Raw genomic sequence first — 17,091 nt, forward strand, 5'->3', positions numbered from 1 at the left:
TACGTACCAAGACTACTGTTTTCATCTTAATTGAATTAATTTCAGTTAAAGTATTCGATTAGAGTGTATTTTCTGTTTCTAAATTAGTTTGTCGTCGGTACTTTTGAGTACCTTGTTTTCCATTGTATCTTTAGTACTTTTGGTTCTGTAGTGACTCACATTTATCACGAGAACACGACTGGTTTAATAAAAACAATTATTATTATAACCAACTGTACCAGTGTTTGTTTTAATGTGCTTTTGTTTGACTGTGCTAATGACAGCTATTTTGTGCTTCCATTCTTATACTTACACTTTGATTGTAACTTCGCGCGAATTCGGTTACGTATTGTAACCAAGCTTGTGCCCTGGCACGATCTCGGTATCCTTTCGATACCACGAGATCGCCAGCAAATATATCTCGACTTGGTCCATTAACTGCCTTCTGATATTTGGCTTTTCGAGGATTTTATGGATTTTTTTGGTTACGTTCAACCTTCGCCTTCTGATATATTTGGTACGTGTTTCTTTGTAGCGGTGTTCATAGTCAATTCCAACTCGACACCACGCTACAGTTCTAACAATCTACAGTTTTCCCCCTTATTTTGGTCATAGATCATTTTTGTCTCTGAGTATTATTGCATCTAGTTCTTTTTTAAAAAAAGACCCCTGTTTAATGACTGGACAGTGCAAAAAAAGCAATTGCCAACGTTCGAGTTGTCGTTATCCCGTTGAGTGCGATGAGTGCAAAGGCTGGTACCACGGAGTTTGCACGAATTTGACGCCAGCGGCTTTCAAACGGTTGCACATGGCTTTGTCAGCAATGCTGTTCGAACGAGAGCAGCTTACTAACCAAGGCCATTTCAATGGTAAATGCAGCACGAAGCCATTTAAATAGGCTTCGGATCTGTTACACTAATCCTCAAAGCTTACCCCATAAGCGATCGGAACCAGGTGTACATATTGACTCCACAAAGCCAGATATAATCGCAGTCAAAGAAACTTGGCTGACGCAGCCTATAGATAGTATAGAACTTGATTTCGAGGGTTTTACGTTAGTAAAAGCCGACAGAATCCAGAAGCGTAAAGGAGGGGGAGTAGCTCTATTCACTAGGAATGCTATTCCATTTGTCATTATCGACACTGTTTCCCATGAGAGTGGGACGTGTGAATTAGTTAGTTGCCGCTTGAAATGCAAGGGTCAAGAGCTGCTGATTGGTTTGGTTTATCGCTGTTCAAGCTGTGAGGTACATGAGATCTTGCTAAGCAGTCTCAATACTTGATCACAAAGTGGTCGATGTCTAATTCTAGGGGACTTTGATGCACCCATGGTACACTGGGAAAATCTGCGAACTGAATTGTCAGAAAATTCCTTCGAGCAGGAACTAGTTGATGCGGTTATCACATGTGCCCTAGTGCAACATGTGAAAGAAGCGACTAGGTACGACCCGGACACTGAATCATCCTTACTAGATCTTATATTCACTCACTACGAGGATGATGTTACGAACCTCCATTACATGCCACCAATAGGTAAAAGTGATCATGCAGTTTTAACTTTCGACTTGCATATAACTGTCAATCACGAGTTCACGTTAGCTCAATATAGACCTAACGTCTGGGAAGCAAATATACAAGATATCATACACTCAGCATCGTCAGTAGATTGAACAATAGAGCCAGAGTCCTCAATTGAAACAGATTGGAGTGAATTTCGGGATTTACACTTAAAAGTTACCGTACCACACATCGCTTCGTCTACACCAAGGAGGCCGAGAAACGCTCCACCATGGTTCGGAGGGGAGGTCCGCATCCTTCTCTGTAAGAGAAGAAAAATGTGGGATAGATTTAGGTTACTGGGGAAGGATGAGACAAAATTTCGGTATCGAAAAGCTCGGAATACCCGCACCTCGACGCTCCGTAAATCTAGAAATTTATAAGAAGAAAAAATTGTTAAGGAATCCATAGAATGTCCTAAACGCTAGTATTCGTATATAAACCAAAGGACAAAAAGAAGAGGAAATATTCCAGTACTACGGGGAGACAGTACTGCTTTATCATTAGTGGAGGACGACTTGGCAACGCCTAGGCATTCTCAAACTATTTCAGCAATGTATATACCATAGAAATACCCTTCCTGTCAGTCCGTACAAATCCCCCCACACAAACACTGGACAGCGTGACCATTAAAGAACTCGATATCTTTGGTCTGCTAAATAAGCTGGACATAAGCAAATCCACGGGGCCCGACGAACTGCATCTCAGGTTACCAAGGAACTTAGCTAACTTCCTTGCGAATCCTTTAAGTATATACTTTAATCTATCCGTAACGCAGGGTCGTTCACCAAAAGACTGAAAGAACTCCATAGTAAGTCCTGTCTTCAAAACAGGTACGAAACATAAACGTGAGAATTACCGACGCGTTAGCCTGACAAGTGTGGTTGTTAAAATCTTACAAAAGATTATTCCGAAGGAGCTGTTTAAGTATCTCGATGAACTAGAACTGAATCTCCTCTTGGGCGAGTCAACTGAAGCAATACCTAGCAATAACTGTGATGTCTTTGTTTTGCAACGACAGAAAAACACGAATTGGGGGTAGAGTAGCCGTATACATACGATCCTGCCTGGAGGTACACCAAGTTCCCAACCATGCGTTTAACAATCTTGATGAATCTGCATGGTGCTCAGCAAGATTGTCTACTACTTCGGGGTGCCTAGTCGGGGTCATCTTTAGGAAGCACACTGCTGACACTGAGCGTGACAGTCGTATGTTAGGAGGACTATCCCGCTCTACGCGTCTCGGATTCACTAAGATTCTGATTCTAGGGGACTTCAATCTCCCTAGAGTCAGTTTCGCGGAACATACGTATACTGGAGGAACATATGCACGAAGGCTGTAAGAGAAGACAAGCTTCAGTACCAGATAAAGCTTATGGATAAATTTGCCTCCGATCCGAAAAGCTAACTCCGTTATGCAGCCTCTCTTCGTCAAGCCAAAACTGGAGTTTCCCAACTGCTAAGTCATAATGGCCCGACCAATAACGACGGCGACGCCGCTAACCTTTTGGCTGAACAATACTCTCGGACATTTCAACCGACCCACATTAACTATACTGATGACAGCTTCATCTGCAACTGCACAGGACTTTTCGTAGTGAACCTGAGCGCTGACTTAGTGTTCCGGAAACTGCAGCACCTAAGAAAAGACACTTCTCCTGGCTCAGATATAGTTCACTCTGCTATACTGAAGGAAGCAGTTCCAATCCTGTCAACACCGCCTAACGTGATGTTCGCACACTCGCTAAGCTGAGGCAAACTACCGGAAATTTCGAAGCTGGCTCATATCATACCAATTTTCAAAGGAGGTCGACGCAGAGAAACTTCAGGTTACCGATCGGTGCACCTTCCCTCTTTACCTTCAAAAATTATGGAGTCCCTGATATACGACGGTATACATGACTATTTACTGTCCTTTAAATTCTTCTCGCCCCAACATCATGGTTTCAGGAAGGGTTACTCTTGTATAACCTACTTGCTGACTGCGGTGGACAGATGGACAAGCATCCTTGATCGCATGGGGAAGGTTGATATCATTTGCTTTGATTTCCCAAAAGCTTTTGATAGGGTTGACCATATATGTCCTATCAATAAGCTCAAACGATTGGGTTTCATACCACCTATAATTGACTGGCTCATTTCACACCTAAAACGTCGACATTTTAGAGTCAGGGTTCACTTCACTTTATCTCAGGCCATGGAATGTCCTAGTAGGGTCCCCCAGGGCTCAGTGCTAGGACCTCTTCTTTTCTTGATTTATATAAGTTATCTTCCACAACAGGTACAGTCAAACCTATTACTTATTATCATTATTATTATTATTCACAAACATCTTATGGGTACATAAGTGTTGGGAAGACTAAGGACTAAGGATACCATCTTATTGTGATTCATCAATTTCTTTTTTCATCTATTATCGTTAATATAACTCTGCCTGGAGTCCCTCTGGTGGCTACTGTCGGTCCTAAGCCCTGATAAAAGAGGAGGGTTGGGCATGGGGTTAGAGACCCCATCCCGTAGAAAACTAACTCGCTAAAACAACGGTGGGGAAAAAAAGTTATTCAAACCTTTTAAACTCTGCCCTGGGAGTCAGAAGGTCTTCATTTAGGGGAGCTATGACGTCTCATGATAAAGCCGAGTTCCTTCGGCAGTCACGAGGCCGAAGCCCCTTCTGACAACCAGAGCAACCATTTATTTAGGTACATGGAATTCTCGTACAATGTAGGAGACTGGGAGAGTCTTCCAAATTGATGCTGAAATGAGGAGATACAACCTAGAGGTACTTGGGATCAGTGAAACACATTGGACGCAAGCTGGACAACAACGACTAGCTTCAGGGCAGCTTCTGTTTTGCTCCGGCCATGAAGAAGAAAATGCTCCACATACACAAGGAGTTGCGTTGATGCTATCCAAACAAGTACAAAATGCATTTATAGGATGGGAATCTCACGGACCAAAGATCATCAAAGCCTCCTTCAAAACAAAGAAAGAGAGCATTACAATGAACGTCATCCAATGCTATCCGCCCACCAACGACTACAATGAAGACGCTAAAAATCAATTCTACAATAGGCTGCAGTCAATAATCGAGAAGTGCCCAACAAAGGACCTCACCATTCTGATGGGAGATTTAAATTCCAAGGTTGGAATGGACAACAGCGGATATGAAGACATCATCGGATGACACAGACTGGGAGAAAGGAACGAAAATGGTGAGATATTTGCAAACCTATGTGCCTTCAATAAACTGGTCACAGGCGACACTATGTTCATACGCAAAACCACATGGACTTCATCGGATCACTCTACACAAAACCAAATCGACCATATCTGCATCAACAGAACGTTTAGGAGGACGATGGAGGATGTGAGAAACAAGAGAGGAGCTGATATAGCATCAGATCATCACTTGCTGGCCGTCAGGAAGAAATTGTAACTCAATAAGTACTGAACAACGGGGAGGACAATATCACAGAAGTTCAATACGGCCTTTCTTTAGGATACTGACAAACTCAACAAATTCAAGATAGTTCTTAGCAACAAGTTCCAGGCCTTTCATGATCTACTCAAAGGAGAAGGAACTACTGTAGAGAGCAACTGGAAGGGGATCAAAGAGGCAATCACTTCGACATGTAATGAGGTCCTGGGCCACAAGAAGCACCATCACAAGGAATGGATCACTGTTGATACACTGGATAAGATTCAAGAAAGGAGGAACAAGAAGGCAACAATCAATACCAGCCGAGCAGGAGCAGCGAAAGCCGAGGCACAAGCTGAATACACAGAAGTAAACAAGTAGGTGAAGAGGAGCATCAGAACCAACAAACGTAAATATGTGGAGGATTTGGCAATGACGTCAGAAAAGGCTGGAACTCAAAACAACTGTCAACCAACACAAAGGTCAGAAATTTCAGTACAAATGTCAAGAGAATTCTACTGTCTAATGGGGCAGAAACCTGGGGAACTACGAAAACCATCATTTAGGAGATACAAGTGTTTATTAACAGCTGTCCGCGCACAATACTTCGGATCCGTTGGCTAGGCACGATAAGTAACAACCTATTGTGGGGCGGAACAAACTAGATCCCAGTGGAGGAAAAGATCAGGAAGAAGCGCTGAAAGTGGATAGGACACACATTGAGGAAAGCACCCAAATGCGTCACAAGGCAAGCCCTCACATGGAATCCTCAAGGCTGATGGGAAGGACAGAGACCAAAGAACAAATTACGCTGAGAAATGGAGACGGACATGAGAAGGATGAACATGAATTGGATAGAAGTGGAAAGGAAGGCTGAGGACAGAGTGGGTTGGAGAATGCTGGTCGTCGGCCTATGCTCCATTGGAAGTAACAGGCGTAAGTAAGTAAGTAAGTAAGTAGAGTAAGTATTATTGTTAATATACCTAGGTTCTTGCCTGGAAGTATTGGTGATCCACTGCTACTAGACACGGAAGCCCGTTAAGCGAAGGCTTCTTCTATTCCGTCCATAACCATTTGAACCATTTGAAGGTGGTAGCACCAGTTCCCAAGAGTTGAAAACTCGGTGTGAAAGTATAGTTGCCATGGAAATTTAGTTCGTTCGTGGCTTTTCTACACACCTGCTTTATCCTCTGAGTTGTCTTGATCTGCCGGAAAAAAAGAGAGTATATCAGGTCCAAAATCATTTCTTAGTATTCTGTAAATTTAAATCAGATCACCTCTTAATCTTAGGTAGGAAAGAGAAGAGGTCTAGCTTTTTAAGCCGTTCTCTTTATGATAAATCCCGTGGCTCTTTTCTTGGAATTGCACAGGTAGCCTATCTCAGTACTTTTTTAAGATATACAAGTCACGTTGTAGTGGATTATCTTCGAGATAATTTCTATGATTCCGTATATCACTCATCCAGATAACCGTCACCAGATATCTACGAACGATGCATAAATTTCAGAAGACAGTAAAAAGAGTTGATCACAACTTACCGTTGTACAGCACAGATCACTAAGATTCAAGTATATAAAATGAATTCGAGAAGGAATACAGGTGTGAGTGAATGAGTGAGAGCAAATAAAAAGTGTAATAAAGTCATATGAACTGATAATATTGCAGTACGTATGTATGAGAAAGCAAATCAGTCATTGGGCAACCTAGGAAAGTAATACTGAAGCTAATAACAAGGTTTTGTACATACTTTAACACCCAGATACGATAATAAATAATATGAAAATATAAACAAAATGTTACTGTTCGAATCACACTGTCTGTTACCTAACCAAAAGGTTCGACGAAACTAAATGACAAACGACATAGGTGGAGTTGAGGTTCTACAACATTTTAAAGAGTAACTTGCAGCCTAAACGCAGTTTCTAAACCTGAATATCAATAAGGATTTGTATGTTATATCGAACATACTGGTACTTATATTGGAAAATGTCCATCATAAGGCCTAAAGGGTTCGAAATCCCCTAGCTGCGTCCGTGTGGCACTGTGCTGTGTTCTTAAGGCTGTGAATCATGGGTGCTCGAAACTACTCGTGAAGTTGGACTACAGGCAATGACACTTCCGATATTCTGTTTTCGTACCGGTGGGACTCCTCGTCTTATAAATAAAAGAAATTAGACTAATAGTGAATGGGTCTTCATTTAGATCGTGAGACAGCACACAGTGGATCGCGAGGTTATCTCTTTGAATGCAAAGCTTTTACATTCAGTGTAAAATAGTAGGAAATACAGTGGCTATGTCAGATAAGAAAGTAAAGGAATAGTTGAGCTAAATATTTTAACATTAATAAGATGTTTGTGGCAAATCCCAACCAACCAAAGTTGTTGCGACACCTTCCTCTTGTAATCGACTTCCCCAGAATCGTCACTTGGATCGATCTAGCAAACAATAAATTGTCAGTGCAGTTTTCACGCATTTACGAAGTGTTACTTACTCGTTCAACGGTTGACTATCAATCGATGACAACCAAAGCCATTGCGGTAGTCGGCCATACTCTATGGATGTCATATACTTTACTAGATCGTTACCCCATTGCGTAACATTTACTTTCTCCCACAGGTTACCGCTCATGACTTTCTGAACGCGTCTTCTGTGTGAGACTCAGAGTTTTTAAGATAATAAAGGGTAAAAAATCATACTTTCTGCTACTGAGGAAGTTGTTGGTTTCCATGAATCTCATAACGTCTTTTTCGAACATCTGTAGTGACTCACATTCATCACGAGAACACGACTGGTTTAATAAAAACAATTATTATTATAACCAACTGTACCAGTGTTTGTTTTAATGTGCTTTTGTTTGACTGTGCTAATGACAGCTATTTTGTGCTTCCATTCTTATACTTACACTTTGATTGTAACTTCGCGCGAATTCGGTTACGTATTGTAACCAAGCTTGTACCCTGGCACGATCTCGGTATCCTTTCGATACCACGAGATCGCCAGCAAATATATCTCGACTTGGTCCATTAACTGCCTTCTGATATTTGGCTTCTCGAGGATTTTATGGGTTTCTTTGGTTACGTTCAACCTTCGCCTTCTGATATATTTGGTACGTGTTTCTTTGTAGCGGTGTTCATAGTCAACCGCGACTCGACGCCACGCTACACATCCTTTCCAGTATTTGAACTACGGTACTGTTGAAAGATCTTCAGCATGATGAAAGTTGTCCTGATAATGTTTATTGTACTCAAGTGACAAATACAGTTTTAAAATACATTAGCTTTCATTTTTGTGTTTCTGAGAATGGAATATTTATGTGGGCACTCTGAAAACATCGATAAACTCATGTGCGATTATCGTCTTTTAAACTACTAGTTGTCGCATCAAATATTCATGAGAATATATTAGCACCAGAGTGTAGCTCCAACCCCCTTTTGTAAACGTATTTTAAAGAAATTCTGGCCAAATGAACGACACTCTTGATAAGGCTATGCAATACACCAGACATAAGGCAACAGTACCTTCTACATTGCACAACTCGAAATCCTAGCAATTATCCTTACAGATGAGATTTCTTAATGCCCGAGGGAGATAGATACACAAGTCATAACTTTATGATCTGCTTACGATCAGTAACTATAAAACAGCCTGAACCAGTCAAGAATAAGTTCTCAGTCAGTAATATCATTGGTAAGTCAAGTTCCACGAAAGCCTATGCACCTGGGGAAGTTTCTTCTACTAGCAGTCTAATCTTAGGGATTTTCGGTTCTCACTTTTCTGCAATATTGCATATGTGGTAAATGAGAAGGCTGACTTTCGAACAAAATTAAGACATGGCGTGTCATGCTGAGAGAAGCATCAAAAAGTAAGGAATTGGGGTTTAGTGGGATGGTTTCCTTGGGTATTTTGGAATGACGAGTTTTGTTTAGCTATCTCGCCTCTGAGGAATAGTCACATATCCTTTAAGGCACCTACCTCATAAGACATCCGACAAGTGTATCTATAGTGAACATTTCCTGAAAACGTCGTGACAGACAGCTGCCTTTACACAATCCTCAATTATATCTTGCCAGAGCACTTTATTAACACTTCACACTCTGCTCGACTCGATTGATGATATTGATGATAATATTTTATCTGCACACCTGCTTCTTAAGGTTTATTTAATCACAAACTGTTAACGAACATTACATTTTTACTCAACTATCAATTATTATATATCACTCTCTCTTTTGGTATGTCCTTGTACTGTTCTATAGGTGTGTAACTACTGTTACTCTGTGGTTTGCTGTGCTATTTTATGTTCTTGTATCAATAGGATTAATCTGGTCTAAGAAACCTTGTAATTGTTTCCCAGATACATGGTTACCTTATTGACTGTAATATTTCCGAGGCTCTCTGCCAAGGTATAGGTACTTGTTAGAGAAATTCATCTGTAGACAAGTTAAACCCGACTTAGTCTACGATATCACCCATGACTTTACCAATGCCGGTCATTCAGAACCATTGAAGCTTCGCTCAAGAGCTTTTAGGGTTTTGTCTATTTGACACTGTCTTATAACATTAGTGTTAAAAACTTTGCTTGACACCTCTATTAGTCTTTTACTTAGGGCCTTCGCGAAGACTAACTTCAAAAGCCTTTAACTTGTAGTCTCATTCTGCAACTCAATACAAATTCTTCCCGCCGAGTCCTATACCTGTTTCCAGAACTCTGACTGAATTCTCGCTAGATTGTTCCCTTCACTGTCAAATATTACATTGGTAGTACTTCTATTAGTAAACCTCAAACGAGCTAATATGGAAGCATCCATAGATAAGGTGCGAACAAAATAACCAAACTACCATAAAATATTTTAACATTTGTAATCGTCAAAACAGAGTGAGAACAGCGTCTGTTTAATTTATGAGATCATTCAAAATGAATTACAGGTAGCCTGCTACCAAATACTATGTTTTGCACCATAGTATGATCTTGGATCTAATGTAGATGTCGCTAGTAAATAACATGCGGGCAAGACACGAGATTCAGTGATGGGGTTGTTTAGAGGACACTTTAGTTAGGACTGTCATGGTTGAAAACGTCGGGTTTAAGACGTTCAGAGTTATTGATGTCAAGTTCGAGATGGAATAAAGGTTAGAAGTAGTGAGTCTGTAACAGCTTAGGTTGATTGGTTAAGAGTTGAATTCAAACGACTAAGTATATGTCAAAACAATACAGTTCAAATATTCATTCACTTCCTTATTTTGTATAGGCATTATATTTCCTATTACCTCATATTGAATGTTGAAAAGCTTTGTTTGTCTGAACAGGTAATCTCACGCTCCACTGTGACTGTGCGACGATCTAAATAAAGACCTATTAACTACTAGTCTGGTTTCTTCTATCAAAAGAACGAGGGTTACCTACAGGTACGAAAAGTCAAGCATAGTCAGGGTTAGAAATGTTGAAGAAGCGTTAATGTTAAAAAAGTAGAGTAAGCATGCTAGTATTTCAAAGATCTACCTTTTTGAAGCTCCATATTTCATTCGTAATATTTTTCTCATTTACAAAAGGTTTCATTCTGATTCGCCATCCCAAGGTCATGCTGAACCACTCAAGCCTGTCACTTTATTCCAGTTGAATAGAACCGTTTCTTGCTAACAGCAATTATATACCACTTTAGCAGTCATGATCAGCAATAAACATGTGTTTACAGACAGTGCTACCCCTGAAAATCTATCATGGAGATTGAATTAATAAAGCAAGAAAATTCCATGACGAAATGTCAAGTGAGATGTATCAGCTAGGTATTAAATAGGTTTGTACAACGAAAATGTTTCTTATACCCAAGTAAAAGGAAGGCACTGGTTGTTAGCTGTGTACAAGTTAGGCCAAGCTGCAAAGCTTCTTGGCTTAAACTTGATATGAGTAGTAGGATAAACAAAAAATGAGCAAAAGGACTAAAGAAAATAAATGACTGACAAAGTCTGTCAACAAGCAAGACCTATATAAGTTGCGATCATCAGAATCTGCAGATAAATTACTCAAAAAAGATCGAGTTGAGAAATTTAACAAGATGGAATGAATCCAAATTCAGAACAGGAATATGCAGTACAAATAGGAGAGGCTGTTCCTCAAATTCACGAATGTAACAGAAAGTATTTAGTGATCGAAAAGCTAGCATCTTCATTATTTTACCATTAACTGATCTTTGTCAATCATTGCCTTTTATTGAATGCCACCCCTTTAGCATCATTCAGCCTGCAATAGATTTGCTTGATTGAGTGAACAAGCTAAAATTAAATCGAAAACTTAAATCCTAGAAATGGCACGTTTATCGACCAACGCTCTAGTGTTAGGTTTGGACTGAGAGCTAACGAACAAAAGTTTCTTCGGTCAAACCGAAGTACATTTCTCTGTTGCCATACAAAATCTTTTGGAGTCACCCATATTAAATTATATCAAGACAAATCCTGTGCTCAGTATAATCAGTCTGAATTTAAGAAAGAGGACAGATTATATCAAAGACACAAAATACTCCGACTGATGGACCTTCTGCTATACAGTTAGCGATTTCTGTAGCACAACGAAGCGCACAAAACAAGGAGCGGAATGGGTAATGAATAACCGTTAGATACACGAGAATCAATGAGAGTATTCCAATAAGATGGGATCCAATATCTATCTGAAAGGATAAGAGACTCCGTTCCCATCAGGCAGTCAAAAAATAACATTCATCAACCGAACCAAACGGTTACCTTGAGTCTATTCAAACACAAGCTTATTGTCAACGGCCCGGCAACATATAGCAGTAAAACTAAATAGTGAAGGTAAATGTTAACCCAAGTCAAATCGTGAAGGCGTGGTTAGGAAAGAATGAAGAGAACAAAAGCGTGATTAAAAGATTTCTGAGTAAAATTTAAAATACGAAATGAGAAAATAAATGACAACACTCTCCGTGAGATCCATTTTTGTGTGCCCACGCGTATATATAGAAAGAATCTCTCCATGTCTGTTTTTTCTTACGATCAGTCCCATGTATTTCGGAAGCGTGTGCTTTTTTATTGTTGTCCGTATTTTGATTCTCGTTTTTGAGTTTGATTGCACTTATTATTGCAATATCTATGATAATTAGAAGTATTCTAATTAATGCGCTAACAAAGAATTTCCCGAAATGAAGCAGTTTAAGTAGAAGTAGATGAGCACGAATAAGCGGGTAATCAATTACCAAGGAGTCGTTAGCTCGTACAAATACCAAAATATCATTCAAAATTCTAAATCTTTACTATTCCCTTGATGCTGATGAGTTTTTTGATGGCACTCTCTATATTAGGCGCCACATTTGGGTGGTACTTTGTGAACTGGTCGTCTCCGTTTCATCAGACTCAAGCACGTCCTCTATTTGATTTTAGAGAGGTTTGTTACTATTAACTATAGTTTGCCTATGTTTGGAGCAAGTTGAATTAACCTACCACTTTTCTTTAAGCATATTTTTCTTGAACCGATAAAAATATTCTTCTCATTGTGACAACTGGGTTTTGTGAGGTGTCTGCACAAGTTGAATAGAATACCATACAGTACTTCTTCTACACCATTTTGGACGTCTGTTACGTTAATAAAGGGAAGTTATTGGATATTGTCATCTGCTGAGTTATCAAACTCAGGCGTGACTTAAATTCTAACATTTAGACAGACAACGAAGCGTTCCGATTTCTGGATCTAACGCCATCCAATGATCAACTTTGTAGGGACTTTTAGTGTTTCCTTTCTAATACAGCAGTAACAGGAAAATGACCTTCATATGATTGAATGGTTGTTACGTATCCAGTCATAAAATGATTGAGAAAAATATATTCGGTCGCAGTGACCGTTGTCAACTATTTAAATAACCTGTGTCCTCATCTTCAAGAGGAAAGAAACAGCCATGCATCTTGTAGATTCCTTTTCATCCTTTGACGACAAACAGTACAGATAAGTCGGCTCTAGCACACCCACATCCGTAATTGCCACTGTTTGGCAAGTGTCATCATTCGTCGGACTATATAGCATATCTCAGTGTGCACACTACAAATATATTGGTCTTCTTTCGGGATACTCAGAAAAATATGCCAAAAATTATCATGTTAAGTCTAATGCTACCCTTGGACTTGAAAATGGTGTCATTTTCCTACTGGTCAATATTTATTTCACGTGCCATTTTCCTGTTGGCCAAATATTGTACAAATGTTATTTTCTATTTTATGGTACGATGTGGTCTGCTTGATTGGTATATAAACAGAGTATGTTTGGAATATAACGATTCATATCGCAGAGGCTGAGATTGGTGTTCTGGACTTAACTGGCTGGGCTAGGCGGAAAGCAGGGCCAATTAGAACTCTAGGTTGCTCATACGGGTTTACGCGTTATTGTTCCGATAGAAAAGTCACTGTTCTCTAGTCGGCGGTCACGAGATATAACATCTCCCCCCGGATATATTCTCTTTTAGGGATTCGATACATAGTCCTTACGACAACAGACATTTATGTGAACCTGCAGCGTTCCACAGTTTCAGGGTAGTATGGTTTTATTAGATGTCATCGGATGATAGTTTGGTTAGACTGTAGCATGCAACACTTCCGTTGACATCATTGGGTTTAAGATGTCCTCCCACCCGGACTATTCCCTACACAATCATTCCACTCAGTCCTTCTGTAAGGATTCTGGGATTTATTTATTTTATGATGTTCTCCCTTCTTAAGTGGATCTTTCTTTGTTTCGCAGCTCCTTAACTTTTAATGCCCCATATCTGATTTCATAATGTTTAGGGAACCATACACCATCATATGCGTGACAAATCTCGCCAACCATGCTGTACCTCACATTAGTTGGGACAGTTGATAAATGTCGGCTTTAAAGAAGATCCTCTGGCTATCGTTATGAATCCGTCCAAATACAGTTCCACTCAAGGAAGAAAGAAATTGTTTCACACAGGTACGCCTGAAGTGTAGTAACCTAAGACGGCAACTGCCGAAAAACAATACTAAGTAAAACGAAACTCAAAACACTAGTATGTGGTGACACTGGTTCCTAATAACATGACTCTTCAAGCTAAACTACAATTTACATTAGCCGTCAACGCAGAACCATTCTTGGTCATGCAGCAGACTTATTCTTTACGTATTAAATATATTATAGTATTGCCAACCTAAAATGCAACTATCAGAGGTTTTCAAACCAATATTACTGACTGTTACGATAGGATGATTCAGCATACAAAGCGACGTCAGATCCCATAGATTAGGTGGTCAAATCACAGTAAGTCCACAATACCGAACCAGGTCTATGATTCCTGTAGCATAGATAAGTGCACTAATACCGACCCAAACCTTAATCTCACATCAATTTTAGAATCTGTAGATATTATAATAACATAATTACAAACCTGAGAAAAATATGGACAGTGTGAGTAGATAAAAACAGGAATAGGAAAAAAAGTAAACTCCTCATCGAATCAAATCTCCGTTCCACATTTTACATTCGGTTCAGACCTCATCATAGCACATATCCCCCCAATCAGTTGACGTCAGGAGACTACAAACTAGCCATCCTATGCTGAAATATCATGAAACTTATTATTCCACATGTGGGATCGTGGATGCGCATTGTTTCGTTTATTTATTCGACCACATAAATATTGATACGAAGAAGCACCGAATAAATGTGCCACACGAGTCACTTGATTTGTATGGGCTGTGACACTGCCCGGGTGCCCAAACCGAAGCAGGCGGTTTCCTTGGGGGGCCACACCCGTAGTCTTCGACCTAAAGGTTTGATCCACAAGGCAGTGGAGCAACGTTAGGAAATGCAGTCCCATGGTAGTCGGTGACTAACGATTAGTTCGTACGCCATTTGTTCTCTCAGGATACTGGAGCCCACGTTCACAATTGGTTTGAAATCAGGGTTTTCGAACTCCTCCAGGTGGATCCTTCGTACCTACCAACTCGGTTACAGAGCCGGGCGTTCGCTTTTCGTCCTCTCAATTTCGTAAAAAACAGTAATGCCGCGAGAAAACAGTGAACAGGAATTCCCTGGCAGCGGTTGTATGCACGTGGTCATGTGAGAGCATTTCGAGAGGGAGAGCGGACTCTCCCCACCCTCGGTCGTACCACGGCATTTGGGTGTCCATACTAAGATGAAACGGCCGTCCAGTGAGTCCAGGTTTTTAATAGTGGTCTAGCTTAGATCGACTCATTGAATTAACATAAAACCTACAACTATCTATGTAAACAATTAGTGGACCTGTTGTAACATAAAAACGTCTTGAGGAATTTAGCAATTATCATTCGGAAATTCTGACATGGTGTTTTACAAACTTCACGACAGGTTCATCCTTTATCTTAAACACACTATCAAACTGGGAAGCTGCACATCACTCGCTTATAAGGATATTATTAGCTCAATTAAGGGATTTGTTCCATAATAATCAATTTAAACTTGTATGATTTGAGTCACAGAAAGACATTTGTCGTAATTGATGACATGAAATAATAAAAAACAACATCAATAAGAGACTAACAACTGTATAAACTCAACGGGTATTTTATGTATATGTAACTTGATTTTATCGGTTGAGTATGATAAACACATTTGAATTATATATTGTGAATTTTACACTTATTAAAAGAACTTGACAAATCATAAGATCTTTTTATTGTCAGATTGCCTATTGATTTTAGTGTCAAAACAATGCCCATTTGAAAGCGGTAAGAAGATTGATAATCGGAAAAATTATTGTTTTATATTCATATAATTTGATTAAATCCCTTAACTCTGTGTTCAATATGAAAAAAAGTATTAAAAATAAGATATTAGAAACATAACAATGAAGTCAGTATAGTCTGTTGTAAAACGGTAAATTACATTTCAATATACAAAAAGTAACAATCAGAACCAAAACATAAGTTTAGTTTTTTTCTGTTTATAAGATTGCTAACATGTATTCTGATAGATATGAATTTTCTCACAATTTGAACTTACGTAAAACAGGAACTGTGTAATCATTTTCAGTTCTAGAGGTATCAAGGTATAATTTAGGGCAAGTGCATATAACTGCGCTGGAGATCATTTTGTTCTAAAATAAGTATAACAACATACTTTACTGAATTATGATTTAAAATGAGTATAAGTTAATAGAAGTGGTTTATTGAGATAAATATTCATTATTTCGTCACAACATTGTGCACTCAACAAAAGTCCCAAAATATTTTCCTTGTGAGATATAAAAATTATAAATCACGAACAACCTAATGCAATCTGAATGTTAAGGACTAATAGTGTTACAGAATTCCTCAAATTACCAACGACCTATTAGATTGACATACAGGCGAACATAGTGAAAAATCTTAGCGATTATAGTAATAAATTTACTTCTGTGAAATGTTACACCGAAGTCCGACTATAAAATCTAAAGTGAGTGAATTCCAATTATACTATATATAATTATATATCAATGGGAATCCGCAAATAACAAAAACACCTTCAACATAGCTTTACACAGGCTCAGAACATTTTGCTTAATTTTTATCAGGTAACTAACATCCTTCAACACTCATACAACAAGTTAAGCTGAACATTTATCATATTTTAGTTAATTTATTTAGAATAACTCATTTATGAAATACATATCTTATTTACTCAGTTCAAAGCCATATACACTTAGCTGTTGGGGGGTTAGGGATTGGAAAATGAAACTGAACGGCTGGAAACCCACTGCTTCAATAATTAATTCATCAATCTATACAATTGACTGAGTAACAGCGGTGTCAATGTTTAGGGTACGGGAGAAGTGAGATGATGCAGTTGAGAAATGTTATAAGAACCATAATAAACATTGTATGATAGAAGTGATATATTGAACATTAAAACGCAAGACAAAATTCTTTATTTCGAGATGCAAAATTACAATTTAGGGTAGTATCACAATATAAGATCAGAAACTTTTCATATCTGAAGTCACGGTGTAGTTTTCGATAGAGTTGAGTTTTATAAATTTATGGAACAATCATAAAGGTTAGTTCTACATAAATTAGACTCTAATCATTTTATCTGGAACGATAAACAAAATTCTACAATTAAATTATACAACTTAGAGAACGCAATATAACTAAAAGTATCCACCTGT

The 17,091-nt window shown here is 38.9% G+C and overlaps 1 protein-coding gene across 2 annotated transcripts in view; it reads right to left on the reverse strand.

The window, feature by feature from the left end:
• Nucleotides 1-15,639: 15,639 nt before the first annotated feature.
• Nucleotides 15,640-17,091, reverse strand: part of TMEM63C_1 (Transmembrane protein 63C) — a 47,976-nt gene continuing 46,524 nt past the window's right edge. For both annotated transcript variants that reach the window (XM_051212520.1, XM_051212521.1), the window contains one exon: nucleotides 15,640-16,041. In XM_051212520.1, the coding sequence (XP_051072705.1) occupies nucleotides 15,931-16,041 (111 nt within the window). In that variant the 3' untranslated portion in view covers nucleotides 15,640-15,930. The remainder of the gene's footprint in view (nucleotides 16,042-17,091) is intronic.

The sequence above is a fragment of the Schistosoma haematobium genome, chromosome ZW (assembly GCF_000699445.3).
Source record: "Schistosoma haematobium chromosome ZW, whole genome shotgun sequence".
In the NCBI taxonomy this organism is placed as follows: domain Eukaryota; kingdom Metazoa; phylum Platyhelminthes; class Trematoda; order Strigeidida; family Schistosomatidae; genus Schistosoma; species Schistosoma haematobium.